Raw genomic sequence first — 15655 nt, forward strand, 5'->3', positions numbered from 1 at the left:
ATTATTCACCAGAATATTCACAGAAAGTGAACCCTCTGGGCGAGGGAACATAGCTGAAGACAAGAGATTTACAAACTACAGGCGAATATTTATACAAAGTCGTTCACAGTAGATACTCAGCCCTTGTTAGATTGAAAGCCTAACAATGTTCTAGCACATTAACATAGTATTAGGGAAATGGAAGTCTGAGACTGGATGGCTGGGTTTTCCCATTGCTATTACTTATTATTGTGATTTATTACTTCCACTGTGGTAGCACTTAGGAGCCATAGACATGGATCAGGACTGTGCTAGGCACTGTACAAAGGCAAAGCAAAAAGATGGCCTCTGCCCCAAACAGCTTATAATTTAAGTACATACTGAAATATACATAAACAGATATTTCAATTGCACATGGTAAAAACAGCGATGAAGCCAGTTTAAGAATTATGGTTGAAGTTCGGAGGAGATGTGATACCATTCTGGACATGGAGAGATGTTGCCATTTGACTCCTTGAGTTTTGTTTTAAGTTGCAAAAGAAAGTTGGATGGACTATTCCAGTGGTTCTCAAACTATGGAGCAGGCATCCCAAGGGAGGAGTGGGAATGTGTTAAGGGAGGCATGAGCTTTGTGTTTTAATTTTTTTTAATTAAAGAACTCTGGCTGTCAGCCCCGGGTGGCTGGGGATCATGCAGAAGGGCTGTGCATATCCAAGAGGCGAGGATCAAGGGGACAGCCGGAGCCCCACCCCCGAGCTTGGGCTTTCCTCTCCCCTCCCAACAATCCTTCACCTGGAGGTGGCGGGGCTCCAGCTGTCAGCCCTCTGGTAGAAGTAAGGGTGGCAATGAGGCACTAAGTCTCCTGTGAAAAGCAATATTGACGAATATCACTTTTCACATCACCATCATTACTTCTGTGCTGCTGCTGGTGTGGTGCTGCCTTTAGAGCTGGGTGCCCAGCCAGCAGCTGCTGCTCTCTACTCTGCCTTCAGACCTGGGGACAGCATATGTACTTGTGGAGGCAGGGTACAAACGACTACAGACACAAAGAAGGGGGGTACAAACAAATAAGTTTGAGAACCACTGGTCTATTCAATTCCAGTAAAGAAACATTCTCACCATAAGTTGCCCCTTTATACCCTCACCTTGACAACCGTGTCCAATGCCGGTCAATAAGGATATAGCACAAATGGAAATGATCCAGACAAAGGCAACAAATGATTGGAGGCCTGGACAGACTTTCCCATGGGGAGATTAGAAGGAATGGGAATGGTAGGTTTAGAAAGGAGATGAATAAAAAGGTGACTTGATAGAGGTATGTAAAGTAACAGATGATGTAGAAAAGCTCAGCCAGGCTCTGCTATTTCTCCTTCCCAAATACAAGAATAAGGGGACACCCAAAGAAAAGAAAAGGGGCAATTTAAAAAGGATCAAAGGAAATAGTTTTTTTTCTAAACACAACAACACACAAATAATCAGGTTAATTAGACATGTAAAAACATTCTTCCTTTCATTAAGGAAACACAGCAGCTGTTTAACAGGACACAACAATCCTGCACAACAGCTTAGACCAGGAAGTGATGGAGAATGAAGGTGTTAGTTGAAAAGTCTGGGGAAATTTTGACGGCTATAACCAGGGGCTACAAAGTAATATGGGTGGCGGATAATATTAGAAAATGTGGGGTGCTCTGATGATGGAACAGAAATGGCTTATGTCTCAGCCCATTTATTCAGTGTGAATCTGCTGCTCCCTTTGGGGGGGGGGGATCATCGCAATGAACTCACCCCCTTCCTGTTCTGTTCCATATTTTGCAACAACATTTAGGATAATAGCGTGCAGCTGCCACACATTGTTGAGCAAGGACTACTCGACAAAATGACCTAATCACCCCAGATGTGTAGAACTATTTGCACTCCATAGAAGGGGGATATGAAACTTCTTAAAGGGGCACTACTGCACAGAATGTTGCAAGCCCCACCCCTCCAGCTTCCCACAACATCCCTCTCTCTAATGGTCTAGAGTAATTGTGGAACACTGCTCCCATAGCAGCTACATACCGTTGTAGTGGTTGTGAGACGGCGTGATGGGATTGGACACTGGTCTGTGGCAGTGACAACCAGGGTGTAGCGTCCATGGCTGATCTCATAGTCCAGCTCCTTCACAGTGCAGATCTGCCCCTGAAAAGACGCACAAGAGTGGTGGGTTGTCTAGTGTGAGTGAAACTAACCAAACAAATGGGAGAAATAAGGTAACGGCATGAAGTTGTTACTAACTGTGGTGCTGTTTATGTGAAAGGTGCCCACGATATTCCCCTCTGTGATGGCGTATGCAACTGTGCCATTGGGCCCTTCATCCCGATCCAGTGCCTTGATGGTAATGAGGGTGGCGTTGAGGGTGGCGGGGCCCTCATCCAGCGTGACTTCATACTGCTGTTGCTGGAACACTGGAGCGTTATCATTCTCATCCAGGATAGTGACGCACACTGTGGTAGTGGCCTGCAGGCAAAGAACTAACACAGTTAGCGTCATGTGCTAAAAGAAATGTACAAGTTCTGGCTGCAGGTCAATGATCTGGCTAGGGGTTGGTGGTGCAATGATCACAGGATGGAGACTTCTTCTAGAGATAATAATGGTACATGTGAATTATTGCCAACAAAAAACTATGCTTTTCATATCTGTTGCACTTTTCATCTGAGGATCTCAAAGCACCTTAGAAACAGTAGCTAAGTAAGTCTCACAATAGATAAGCATTTAACAAATCGGTAAACTGAGGCCAAAGAGGCTAAGTGACATGCCTGTTGTCGCACAGACCTTGCCTAGTTTGGTTTCTTCCACTGTTTTACTATTGCTGGTAGCAACACTGGGAGTTGTACTGGAAACTGGCTCCTGCCTAACCCTGCTCAGAACAGGCCTACAGGACACTGTGGTTAAAAAGGAGGCCCTGACTCTGCACCAGAGCTTCTATTGTTGTTACCAGGGATGGCAGCAACAATAGATAGAAAAAAAAAGTCTAATGTTGGCACTGCCAGAGCAAATCAGGGGAAGAGCTAGAAATAGGATGATGGATTTCCAGTCACATGTTCTAACCACTAAGCCATAGTCGTCCACTGTTTAAACAGAGTGTTTTTAGAACCCTTCCAACTTCTAATAACAGTGACCAAGTGTCTGGAAATTTTTATTGCATAGTCTTTGTGGTCAGTGAATCACTGCAAGTTCTTCCAGTCACATCTCAATGGTAGATGATAACTGAAGTGCACAAGGACTGTCAGGATAAGAACTGTAAATCCATCAGTCTTCTTAATTATGCCCTTTCCTCTTTTAACAGGAGAAACATTCGACAAATGACAAATGCACCGTAAGTCATGCAGAGATGAGTTTCTCTTATTCCATTGGCTGGTGATGGACAAAAACATTTCTTAGGTGGGACACTTGGCAGGGGGGCTGACTTTTCTCCTACGTCTCAATGGAATGCTCCTGTCTTCGCCGGTCCCAGTTCTCTGAGCGAGAGGAGAAGGCTGGAGAGACATTTTTACTCTGTCTTGTCACCTGCCACAGGAAATCTCACTCTGTAAGAAAGGCATGAAAGCGGAACATGCCAATCTCACTCTGGCACAGGTCGATGAGAGGGTGGGCGCAGTGACATTAGCACCCCAGCTGTGCATGTGACACAGGAAGGAGTTAGGGTAAATTAAAATGGGATAGTTGTGGGTCCCTCTGACCAGATTTTAGTTGCAAAAAACACTTGACTTTGTACTAAATCTCTCTCTAATCAGAAGCCTCTTGTCCCTTAGGGAATAGTTTTCACAAGAGCTCTGCAAAAATTTTGCAACAAAACCTCAAACCACACAATAGTCAGGTGGTTTCCTCTTTCCATTACAGACTCAAAATTTGGGGCAAGTGAGTTGGAGAGTTTCTCTACTGGGTCACACACGTACTCCTTTTCTTTTTACACTTTGTTGGTTATGCACACCGAGCTGGCAGCGGGAGGGGCAGGAACACAGTCTCTACCCAATAACCTGTTGCAGTTTTACAGGACACTGCCACTAAACCTACATTTTATTGTTAAGATATCTCAACCACTCCTCCTCTTCTCTTTGTTCTTTCAGCAGGTTCATAAACAACGTCCCCTTGACAGTGCCTGTCTGGTGCTGCAGGCAGAGGAGCTCTGTGACTAAGGGCTTGTCTACACTTACCAGAGGATCGATGCTGTGGCGATGGATGCATCGGTGATTGATTTAGTGGGTCTCGTGAAGACCCGCTAAATGGACCGCCAATCGCTCTTTCGTCGACTCCTGTACTCCACCTGATCGAGAAGAGTAAGGGGAGTCGATGGGAGACCATCTCCCATTCACGTCGCATAGTGTGGACCCCGCGGTAAGTAGATCTAAGCTATATCGATTTGAGTTACGTTATTCACGTAACTCAGATTGCGTAGCTTAGATCAACTTTTCCCTTTAGTGTAGACAAGGCCTCAGCGAGTCATTACTCTCTTCCTCCAGTGACCCTAATGCTGCACAAACACTAACCATAAGCCCCAACCCTACTGCCTGCCTTGGTCACCTCTCCTCTTGACAGTGCCCATTCGGTGCTGTAGCCAGGTAGGCACTGTTTAGATGAATCTAACCCGTTTTGACCAGGCATAGGTAAATGATCTTGCCTGAGGAACCCATTGTGTGGAGGGAGCCACAGTGCAAATCTCCAGCCAATATTGCTTCTGATCAGAAGCAGCCCCTACTATTCCAGTCCTGACCCGCTACATATCCCCAACTTTCTCAAAGCACCTCGGCCCTGACCTGAACTGTCATTTGCTGACTCATTTCAACCAAATGGGGTTGAAGTATGCAAAGTAACTGGAAGGAGTGAGAGACAAGTAGCTCTGATGCCATAGTGTTCCTCTGCCTGGAGCCCCAAATAACAGTGTGTGGAAAGCAGGCTTTTCTGCTCTTCCAGTTTTCTGACTTGCCACCAAAATCAAAGGGATTCTTCCCACTGATGCCTAGACTGCATTCCCTGGAATTTTAGAGTTAAGTCATCCCTGGTCTTCTAAAGTTATTGCATTACAGGCAGACAGACTAAGGGAGAAATGCCAAGGAATTAAGTGTTAGGCTCCACTTTGCTTGGCCAATTAGCTTCGCTAACCTTGTTTGATCCTTGGGCCCAGTTTCTAGGTAACTCCAGCTGATTACTTTAGTCATAATTTTGATATAAAACAAGTGGAACTCATCAATTTTGGCTATATTTTACTTTGAGATTTTGAGCTTGTTTGAACCTGTAATTCAAAATGAAACTCAGACAATAGATGAGGAAATTGCAAATTTAAGAGGATCAAAATCAAATGTTTTCTTGACACGCCGTGAAGCAAAAGCAGCGAGTGCAAAACTTTTGCTCAGACTGGGAACAAGGTGCAGGCCCTTTTTACTCTACAAAAATGGAATGGTGAGGGGTGAGGGGAAAAACAGCAGGGCCCCTTAGAGAGATCATTTTATCTTACTCCAAATACTTAAACAGAAAGAGGACATTAGGTTAAAAAAAAAGTGAAAATGTGACTTGCGTATGCAATGATGTGCAAAGAAGGCAGTTTCCCCAATCTCCACCTTGTAGGAACTGAAGCCATGGCCTGTAATAATATAGCTTTTATCTGATGGATAAGTCAACATGTGGAATACAAAAATTCTAATAAAAGAGAAGGATTTAGGATGTTCTGTCCTTTGAAGCAGAGATTTGCTCTGCCTGTGTAAGGCTCTTCACAAGGGTACCTCATGAACAGTCTAAAGAAAAAACAAACAAACATTCCAAACATACCAACCAACCCAGCAGATCAGGATCCCAGGCAGAGCTGGGAGGATGGTGCTTCCTGTTATGAGTACTTTGCTACCACTGGGGGATGTGATATAGAAGTAGTTCTTTGAGGGGAGAATTAGATTATAAAGTGCTGCGCACCAGCACACAGTGACTGTGCAGCTACTGTTTTCAGACAGCTAAAGAGAAACCTTAGAGAACTCTTGGAGTGGGAAGGGGAAGAAAAGAAACTGACCCTCTCTGACCCTCACAACATCGACAAAACTCAAGTTATCTACACTGAAGGGGGGATTCTGTAAGTGGTTGGACAACAGAGATTTTTAAATGCAAATACTACACGTAATAGGACATGTGTTCTTGACACTACTGTTAAAAGTAGTGAAGGTTGGAGGAGGAGGAAGGGGAGGTTGATTAGTCAGGATTCATTTGCTGTTGTGTATATTTTCCCATTCCTGCTCGCCATCTCAAACCATGCATGAGTTAGGCCTGTTCTCAGTAGGGTACAAGATTTCTCTCCAGGCAAAAAACAAGGGACAGGATTCATTATATTCCGCCCCCCTCCCCCACCAGCATCTTGGCACAGTTTCATTCCAAATGCATTTAGAAGCTTGCCTGGCATGGGGGATGGTCTCTCCTTTACCACTCACCAGTTCACTGTGTCACACAGCCCAGTCATATCTCCTAAACTGAGCAGGGTGACACCTGCATTGTAACATCACCCACAATCGGCACTATGGGCCTATTTTTGGAATAGTGCCATATGATGCATTACAGTGTGATGAGACAACATCAGTATTGCAATGCCGCACTCATAGAGTCTTTGCCCAATGTCTCCTGCCAGAGCCTCCATTGACTTTCACTGTCCAGCTCTCCTTGGGGCTGAATGAGCACTAACCCCTAGACCCTAAGGCCTGACCCATTGACTGCTGTTTGGGAGGCCTGGGTTATTGACTGCTTATTTGTGTAGGCCTCAGTTCCCCTCCCAGTCTGATGGAAATGGAGAAGTTGATAAAGTGGCTCTCCAAGAGCTAGCAACAGCAACAGGCAGTCCAACTCCAGCAGCAACAGCAGCTCCTCCAACAGCTGGGCAACCAACAGCAACAGCTGATTTGGGAATTGGGGGCCCAGCACCGAGATCAACAGCAGCAATGCCTGCAACAGATGGCTGCCATGCTCCTAGCTGTGAGACCAGGCCCCGTGGGACGGGCAATCCAGACAGCCCTCCCCGTTCTTGTGTGCCTGACCAAAATGGGGCCTGATGATGACCCGGATGCCTTTCTGGTCACATTTGAGTGGGTTGCCTCAGTGGCTCCCTGAACAGTGAGCCAGCCTCCTAGCACCGTATTTGACAAGCAACTGAAAAGCACAATCCTCGCCACCCTTGACATTACATCTGATACATTCTGGCAACAGTTCTGCAGAGAGATATACTCCCTGGGGGCCAGACTGCAGATGGTCACGCAGCAGCTGAAGGACACCTGTTGGTGGTGGGTCTAGCCCGAGCAGCACACCAGGGTCAAGGTCACCAAACGGGTGGTCCTGGAGCAATCAATCACATCCTACTGCCACAAGGAAGGGCATTGGTCCTCTGCCTCCAGCTAGAGACCCTGAGCAAAGCAGTCATCTTAATGGAAAACTATGTGGCCACCGAAAGCCCAGTCTGCCCTTACTCTGAGAGCCCAACCCACAGACTTTGCAGCCAAAAGAGGAACAAGCCCCAAATCAAGGAACCTCCAAAGCTGTTGGCTAAGACTGAGTGAGAGTCATACCAACAGACAGGATACCAGGTATTGGCGGCGGTCACCTGGAGTGTCAAGGAGGGCCACAGGGTCCACTGACCTAGTAAGGGAAACCTGGATACCTGGAAGCCCCACCTTCTCGACTAGTTCCAGAGACTGACCCAAGCGGTCAGAAATCAGCCCATGTTTCACCTGCAGCTGCCTCGACCATCTCTGCCGAGGGTGCCCCGTGATGGACTGTGACTTCGGGCAAGTCTGGACCAGTGAGGCTTGTGCTTGGAAACAGCCCTCCAGCAAACTGATGATCCTTGTGGAAATTGAAGGGGTATGGGTCCCCATGCTCGTGGACTTGGGGTGCCAAGTCTCATCCAACGAGACCTCCTCACCACCCCAAATCTGCAATGGGAAGTCATCTGCTTACAATATATCCATCAGGATGTGAAGCTGTACCCCAGTGCCTGGGCCATCATGACAGTGAACGGTGAGACCAGAACCATGACAGTAGGCCTGGCCTCAAGACTGGCCTACCTGGTGATCCTCGTCTGGAGCTGGACGGGATTTATGAAGGTTCTGTGCACTGTGAACCTCAAACCAGGCACACTGGAGCCCACATTCAAGGGGGACCTCCTCAAGGAAACATGGGAGACATCCAGTAATCCAGACACTGACATCGAGGGAGCCTGGGATGGTAAACTTGACATCCCTGACAAGAAGACAGGCCCTGTTCACCAGCATGGGGAGGATCCACCAAACCCGGGAGCTGACTTTGGCTGAAATCAGTGAGAAGACCCTAAGCTCAGTTGGGAGTATGAGCAACTGGCCAGCGTAAATGGGAGGGTCATGGAGCCCCAATGAGAAATGCAGTACCCCTAGGCTGAGCTAAAAGGGACCTGCCTATACCGAGTGGACCAAGACCCGCAGATGCAAGAGGCCCAGACCCAGCTGGTACTATCCTGATGCCACAGGCAAACTGTCTTGAAGCTCACCCATGACATCCCCACTGCTGGGCATTTGGGCCACAAAAGGATGTCGGTCTAAATTTTGGCCTGTTTTTTTTGGCCAGGAATCCATTGGGAAGTCAAAGACTTTTGCAGCTCCTGCCCAGAGTGCCAGCTTGTCACTCCACAGGGAGCACTGAAGGCTCTGCTTCTCCCACTACCCATAGTGGGAGTTCCCTTTGAGAGGCTTGCCATGGAGGTGGTGGGAATCCGCGAGAGAACCATGGTCGGTTTTAGGTTCATTCTGATGATCCTGGAGTATGCTACCTGCTTCCCTGAAGCAATCCCACTCTAACACCACAGCCCGGACCATTGCTGTGAAGATACTCAAGGTCTTTGCTTGAGTGGGCCTTCCTTGAGAAATCTTGACAGACCAGGGGATGAACTTCACATGAAAGCTGCTTAAATAAGTCTGCAACCTGTTGGGCATTGAGATGATTTGGATATCTGTTTATCACTTTCAGATGGATGGCTTAGTCAAACACTCAATCAAACCCTCAAGGGCATGCTTTGGAGATTCTCCCCAAGGGAGCTCCACTACTGGGACCAGTTCATCCCCCCTTTGCTACTCGCAGTCCAGGGAGTTCCCCAATTGTTAACCAAGCGCTCTTCATTTGAGCTGCTTTATGGGAGGCAGCCATGGGGAATCCTGAACCTGGTTTGTGAGAAGTGGGAGAAGGCACCTTCCCTGTCGCAAGGTCTCCTGCAGTATGTCCTCTGACTGTGGGATCAACTTGAGAAGGTGTGAACCTTACCATGCGAGAATCTCCACAATGCACAAAAGTCACAGGAGCAGGCTTATAACCAGGAAGCCTGGGGAAAGGGCCTTTGAACCCAGAGATAGGATTCTCCTGTTGCTTCCCTCTGAAGCATCAAAACTGCTTGCCTCAGAACAGGGGCCCTACAATGTTATCGCCCAAGTGGGGCCTGTTAACTACAAAATCTGGCAGCCAGACAAGAGAAAGAAACTAAAGATGTATCATTTGAAGCCCTGATGGGATCGAGAGGGGTCACTGATTGCTCAGTATAGCCCTGAGCCAGAGTTGGGCCCACAGGCCCCAGTCCTGACAGACTCTGAGGAACCTCAAATTGGTGACACCCTGATTCCCAAACAAAGGAAGCAAGTCAGGAGTCTATTCAAAGCATTCCCCAAGACCTTTATGGCTTGGCCAGGACAAACCACCCTTGTGCAGCACATGATCCTGAGAACCCCGGGGGAGATCGTCCAAGAGAACACTTGGCCCCTGACGTGGTGAATGTGAGAGACGGTGGAGAAAGAGGTCTGAGCAATGATAGAACTGGGGGGTGATTACGGAGTCCCAGACTGAGTGGCGTAGCTCCAGTGTTCTGGTCCCTCAGGTTCTGTAGAGACTTTAGGAGGGTGAATGCCATATCAAAGTTCGATACATACCCAATGCCCCAAGTCAATGAATTGCTTGACTAGCTCAGCAAATCTTGCTAGACCCTCACAAAAGGGTACTGGCACATTCCGCTGGCTCCAGCTTCCAAGGAGAAGAGAGCCTTTGCCAACCCAGTGAGACTATACTAATTTATCAGGATGCCCTTCTGGCTCCATGGGGCTCCTTCCACCTTCCAGCAGTTGATGGACCACATCTTATGGCTCCATGGCACCTCTGCCACCATCTACTTGGACAACATGGTCATGTATAGCAGTAACTTGGAGGACCATCTCAACAAGTGGAGGCCATCTTTCGAGCCTTACACACGCCGGACTCATGGTGAATCCCAGCAAATGCAAACTAGGCTGGGAGGAGGCCACCTATCTAGGATACATTCTGGAGCATGGTCAAGTCCACCCCTTGTGGGTAAAGTCCAGGCCCTTCAGACCTATCCACTGCTGCAACCAAGAAAGTTTCCTGGGGTTAGCAGGCTATTACTGCTACTTTGTCCCCAACTTCTCATTGATCCTGGCCCCTTTGACAGAACTTCTGAAGGACAACCCTGATGAGTTCGCTGGACAGCAGACTGTGCTCAAGCCTTCCAGACACTTATGGACCTCCTGTGCCAACAACCCATGCTGTTCAGCACTGACTTCTCTCAGGAGTTCATCCTTCAAACTAATGCCTCAGAAGTGTCTCTGGGAGCAGTCCTCCCCTAAGAAGTCAAGGGAGAATAGCACCCCGTGATTTACATCAGTTGGAAGCTGTTTCCACACAAGTGCAACTACTCCATTATTGAAAAGGAGGCCCTCACTATCAAGTGGGCCGCAGAAGCCCTGCAATAGAGCCCCCTTTCCTCTAGTGACTGATCACTGCATACTGCAAAGAAGACCAAACCGTGGTTAATGAGGTGGCATCTGATCCTCTTACCATATGTCTTCTGAGTTCAACACTGAGCCAGTAAGGCACACAAACATGGATTTCCTTTCCCGGGTGGGAGAAGGTGAATCTCAGTTCCTCGGAGATGGACTTATGGGTGTGTGTGTGTGTATAATGAGGCAGAATGGCCTCATTCTCGCACAGAGGGGGCTAACTCACCCTGTTGGGCTTAGCTAAACCCTCACACGAAGCATGGGGATGGGGACAGAAGTATAAGAGCAGGGCCCTGCAGTTCTGCTGGAGCCAGACGTCCTTCTTAGGGAGCCGAACCGCCAGCACAGCCCATGACCGGCTGTGACGCGTGATGACTCCTTTGAGCCAGCTGCTGCCCCAAGAGATGGAGAGACCCAGAGAGGAAGTGGAGAGTGAGCTGCTTGGTGCAGAGACAAGGAACAAGGCCCCTGATGCGGCAGAACAGGCCCACCAGACGACGGTAAGAAGTAACACAGGGAAACGAGACATTGACTCAGCTGTGGTGCTTGGAAGCAAGGCAGGGACCCCACACTTCCGTGCCAACCCTGTGATGGGATAACCTGTCACTTCCAGGGCACTGGGGTGGGTCGCAGTGGAGCAGGGTGGCCTGGGTCTCCCTACCTCTGGCCCCGCACTCAGAGCTGGATGAGCACTAACCCTAGGCCCAAAGGCCTGAGCCATTGACTGCTCGAATACTCAATCCTTAAGCCTGAAGGACTGATCCACTGACTGTCTGCTCTGCATGTCCCCCTCTCCCCTATCCATGTAACCTGAGCTACCATTTGCTCAGTGACTTGACTGCAAGCCCGGGTGCCTGATAGACCAACCTGGCACGATTCTCCACGGCTGCCAAAGGGGGCCGTCCCTAACCCTGAGACACAGGACCCTTACAGGATCATATAGTATCTCCTGAGGGAAAAAAAAAAACATGATTATGCTAGGAAAGGGTCACGTACCAGGAAAAATGGTGGACTCTGGATTCTGATCCTGAATGAGCCCCTCACACAACTTGTGCTGCAATCAACCCAACTAGAAATTGCATTTTTTAAAAAAGCACAAACGTCACTGAAACCTGGATAGTGCATCTGAGTTGTACTTTCTTGTGAGGAAAAGCATAATTTGAAGTGTCTAACTGGCTACCTCCAAATGTAACAAATCAGCCTCCTGCCACCCTAATCCACTTATTTTAAAACTAGTAACCTATAAATGGAAAACAGAATGAACTGCTGCATTTCACAATTGTGTGCGTGCGCATGTGGCCACCTAATCTCAGTGCATGTGTTTTGTGTGCCATGGAAGTAGACAGCTGAATTTAGCAGTCCCACCCAGTCACAGTCCTCTGTTGATTTCAGGAAACCTGCAGGGATTGGACCATTGTGTTGAGCAGCACAAAGTTTCTTTTCTTTCTCTCAGGTTTCAGAGTAGCAGCCGTGTTAGTCTGTATTCGCAAAAAGAAAAGGAGTACTTGTGGCACCTTAGAGACCAACCAATTTATTTGAGCATAAGTTTTTGTGAGCTACAGCTCACTTCATCAGATGCATCCGATGAAGTGAGCTGTAGCTCACGAAAGCTTATGCTCAAATAAACTGGTTAGTCTCTAAGGTGCTCCTTTTCTTTTTTCTTTCTCTAACCTCATGGGGGTGCTCTCAGCTTCTCTCTCTCAAATTACAGTAGGCATTATCTGAGTGAAATTTCCTGTGTATGCAACTCTCTTGCTCCTTCTGTCTCAGGGTTGCTCTGAGTACGCATGTAAGACACAGGAAAGAAAAATCCTGGAGAAGGGCTAGCTCCAATTTCAGTGAGTGAAGATGGATGTTTACCACAGTCATTCAATGGACAGTGTGTGGAAGGGCTGGGTGCTGCCAATCGCTCTCTACTTGGCTTTCTACCAAGGTAAAGTCAGGTTGGTTTTTCTCTCCCCAAAAAGGAGAGGAAAGGAAAACCTAATTTGCTATCCACTTTTTGTATTCACCCTCTTTTTGTTTGATCAGAAGTCAAAAGAATTTCAGCTTAGGTAGATATGTTATTTACTTTCTCACCTTCCTCCCTGCATTAAGGTTCAAGGGAGATTTCTCAAAGACTCTTAAGGAAGGGGCTCTCTTCTGGGGATGGCTAAAGAGTGCTGTTTGTGTGGGAGTAAGAAGAGGACCTGCTGTGTTTTTTAAATTCTGCTTTCCTGCAATTATTGTCCTCCCTTTTCCTTCACTTTGAACTAATTTGTGCATCAGAATAAAGCCAAGTCATAAACGAAACAGCAGCACTGGTCCCATAAAGGGATATTGAGAATGTGCAAAGATGCAGGGCTAGATTATTTTCTATTTGCTGCTTAACCCCAGCTCTTTTGGAGGTGTAAGCACAGCACATTTGTCCTGGGTTCTAGGTGAATAGAGTCTTTCATTATTAACATAGTGGCAGATAGAGGCAGTTTGTTTGAGTTCAAAGAAGACCATCTTTGTAGTCTATAGAGATGCTCATCTTTGCTGTCAAGACTGTGCATGTGTTTGTGTGCACACACTCCGAAGCTGTCACTTCTGCCTGCTTCTCTGGGCATATAGGACACCAACCAGGATAGACTTTGCATTGATCTATTAACTGGGTGCTCCCCAGTTTTCAGAAACTGAGCTGTCGAGAGATCACTCTCGGGCTCTGAAGTTTTCCCTTCTCCAATAGTCTTGAGTATTTCCAGATAAGTTGGTTACCAGCCAAGCTGCCAGCCTTCAGCTGGTGCTTTGGTGCCCTCAGCTGGCCTCGAATCAGGGTCACTTATCTCATGCGTGATGTCTCACGGCCTTTGCTGAATACAGAGAAGAGTTTTGTAATTGGGGCTTCTGATGTTGGCAAGTAAAAGTTGCTCAGTGAAAATTAAAGACAGAACAGGTTAACAAATAAAGGGCTAGAAGCTGAAAATGGGAAGGAGTGGGGTTCTATAATGATGCCTGAAACTGCGGGGAAATGATTATGTGGGACATGATGCTCTGATCCTAACACACGCTCCCTGCTCTGTTGCTGCCAATGTAACCTAAGGAAAAATCCATCCTGACTCCAAATCTGGCAATCAGCTTAACACTGGGCAGCCACAAATGTTTGTTTAATATAAAGAAGAAAAAAATCTCGTGTTCCCCCCGCAACACACACCTCATCTCCCATTTCCTGGTTACTGGCTAGCAGATTTACTGATGGCTGTGGTGTGTGAAGGGAGAAATCTGCCACAAAATAGGTCTTTTTAGTCAGACAATAATTGCTAAGAAAAACTCCTATGGTTTAGGATGATAAATAACTGTTGTTATTGTTGTTTCTGCATGCCACACACCAGAGCCCCCTTGCATCCCTCTCATTCCCCTCTGTAAACTCTCTGTGTCACCCTCCCATCCCCCTCTATTTCAAGGGATCTCTGCACTGCCACCCCTTCTCTTATGCTAGGGACTCTGTGTGTCCCCCAATTCTCCTCTCCCTGCCATACCAGGGTCCCCAATTTTCCTTCCAGGAACTCTGTGTGTATTCTCTTCCCCCCACCCCCTTATTTCTTTTCTTTCTGTCTGGGAGATAAGTCATTCAGAGAGTCAACATTTTAAAACTGTATTGGAAAGAAGGGCAGAGCTGAGATGGGGTACTTTTATGCTGGGAGGTGTTAAAATCTGCCATCAGCTGGTTCTTTGATCTACAGACAAACTGAGAAATGACACTGAGTTGAGTGCAAGACTTTGCTTTGATCAGCCAAAAAAGTCAAAATCCAGAAACTTCATGCAGCTGGCTGGAAATTGATCAGATACTGGCACACATCAGTAAATGCAAGATCAGGCCACAGAGTTGCCATGCTTTTTAGCTCCGAACTATGCCAGTCAGACCAGTGGAGTGCTGGGATGTGGATGGGAGTGTAACACAGAACATGCAGGAGACTCGGATTCAGGAGTAGAGCTGGCAGATGTCAGAAAGGTGAGGAACACGATCTCTAGCCAACTTTCTAATTGCACAAAACTGAACACACTTGCCCCTCCCCCCTGCCCCACCCCTTCCCTGATGCCCTGCCCTGACTCACTCCAGCCCCACTCCCTCCATCGCTTGCTCCCCCCAACCCTTACTCACTTTCATTGGGCTGGGGCAGGGGGTTGTGGTATGGGAGGGGGTGAGGGCTCCAGCAGTGGGTGCGGGCTCTGGGGTAGGGCCAGAAATTAGGGATTCAGGAGGGGGCTCCACATTGGGGCAGGGGGTTGTGGTGTGGGACGGGGTGCAGGCTCTGGCTGGGAGTGTGGGCTCTGGGATGGGCTGGGGATTATGGGTTTGGGGTGCAGGAGGGGGCTCTGGGATGTGGTCAAGGGGTTTAGAGTATGGGAGGGGACTCCGGGCTGGGGCAGGGGGTTGGGGAGCAGGAGAGGGTGCAGGGTGTGGGAGAAAATTTGAGTGCGAGGGGGATTCCGACCTGGGGCACAGGGTTGGGATGTGAGTGCGAGGTCTGGGAGTGAGTTTGGGTGTGGGAGGGGGTTCTGATCTGGGGCAGGGGGTTCAGGGTGCAGGGTTTGGGGGGGAGTTAGGGTGCGGGAGGGGGTTTTGACCTGGGGCAGGGGGTTCAGGGTGCGGGCTCCAGTTGGGCGGCGCTTACCTCAGCCAACTCCCGGTTGGTGGCACAGCAGGGTTAAGGCAGGCTCCCTGCCTGCCCTGGCTCTCAGAAGCAGCCGGCATGTCCGGCCCCTTGGCTGGAGGCACGGCCAGGTGGCTCTGCACGGTACGCACTGCCCATGACCCACCCCCGCAGCTCCCATTGGCTGCAGTTCCTGGGGCTGCGGGTGAGGGCAGCATGCGGCACTTCCCTGATTTTCCCTGTGCCTAGGGG

The 15655-nt window shown here is 48.4% G+C and overlaps 2 protein-coding genes across 3 annotated transcripts in view; one reads left to right on the forward strand and one right to left on the reverse strand.

The window, feature by feature from the left end:
* Positions 1-15655, reverse strand: part of CDH23 (cadherin related 23) — a 510961-nt gene that overhangs the window by 41704 nt on the left and 453602 nt on the right. Inside the window, exons 37-38 of the mRNA XM_084634348.1 lie at positions 2254-2475; positions 2038-2157 (exon numbers count right to left, since the gene is read on the reverse strand). Coding sequence (XP_084490474.1) covers positions 2038-2157; positions 2254-2475 — 342 coding nt within the window. The remainder of the gene's footprint in view (positions 1-2037; positions 2158-2253; positions 2476-15655) is intronic.
* The window catches only part of VSIR (V-set immunoregulatory receptor), a 50820-nt gene continuing 47693 nt past the window's right edge, over positions 12529-15655 (forward strand). For both annotated transcript variants that reach the window (XM_084634349.1, XM_084634350.1), the window contains exon 1: positions 12529-12720. In XM_084634349.1, the coding sequence (XP_084490475.1) occupies positions 12636-12720 (85 nt within the window). In that variant the 5' untranslated portion in view covers positions 12529-12635. The remainder of the gene's footprint in view (positions 12721-15655) is intronic.

The sequence above is a fragment of the Lepidochelys olivacea genome, assembly GCF_965140295.1.
Source record: "Lepidochelys olivacea isolate rLepOli2 genome assembly, chromosome: 7".
Classification (NCBI taxonomy): Eukaryota; Metazoa; Chordata; order Testudines; family Cheloniidae; genus Lepidochelys; species Lepidochelys olivacea.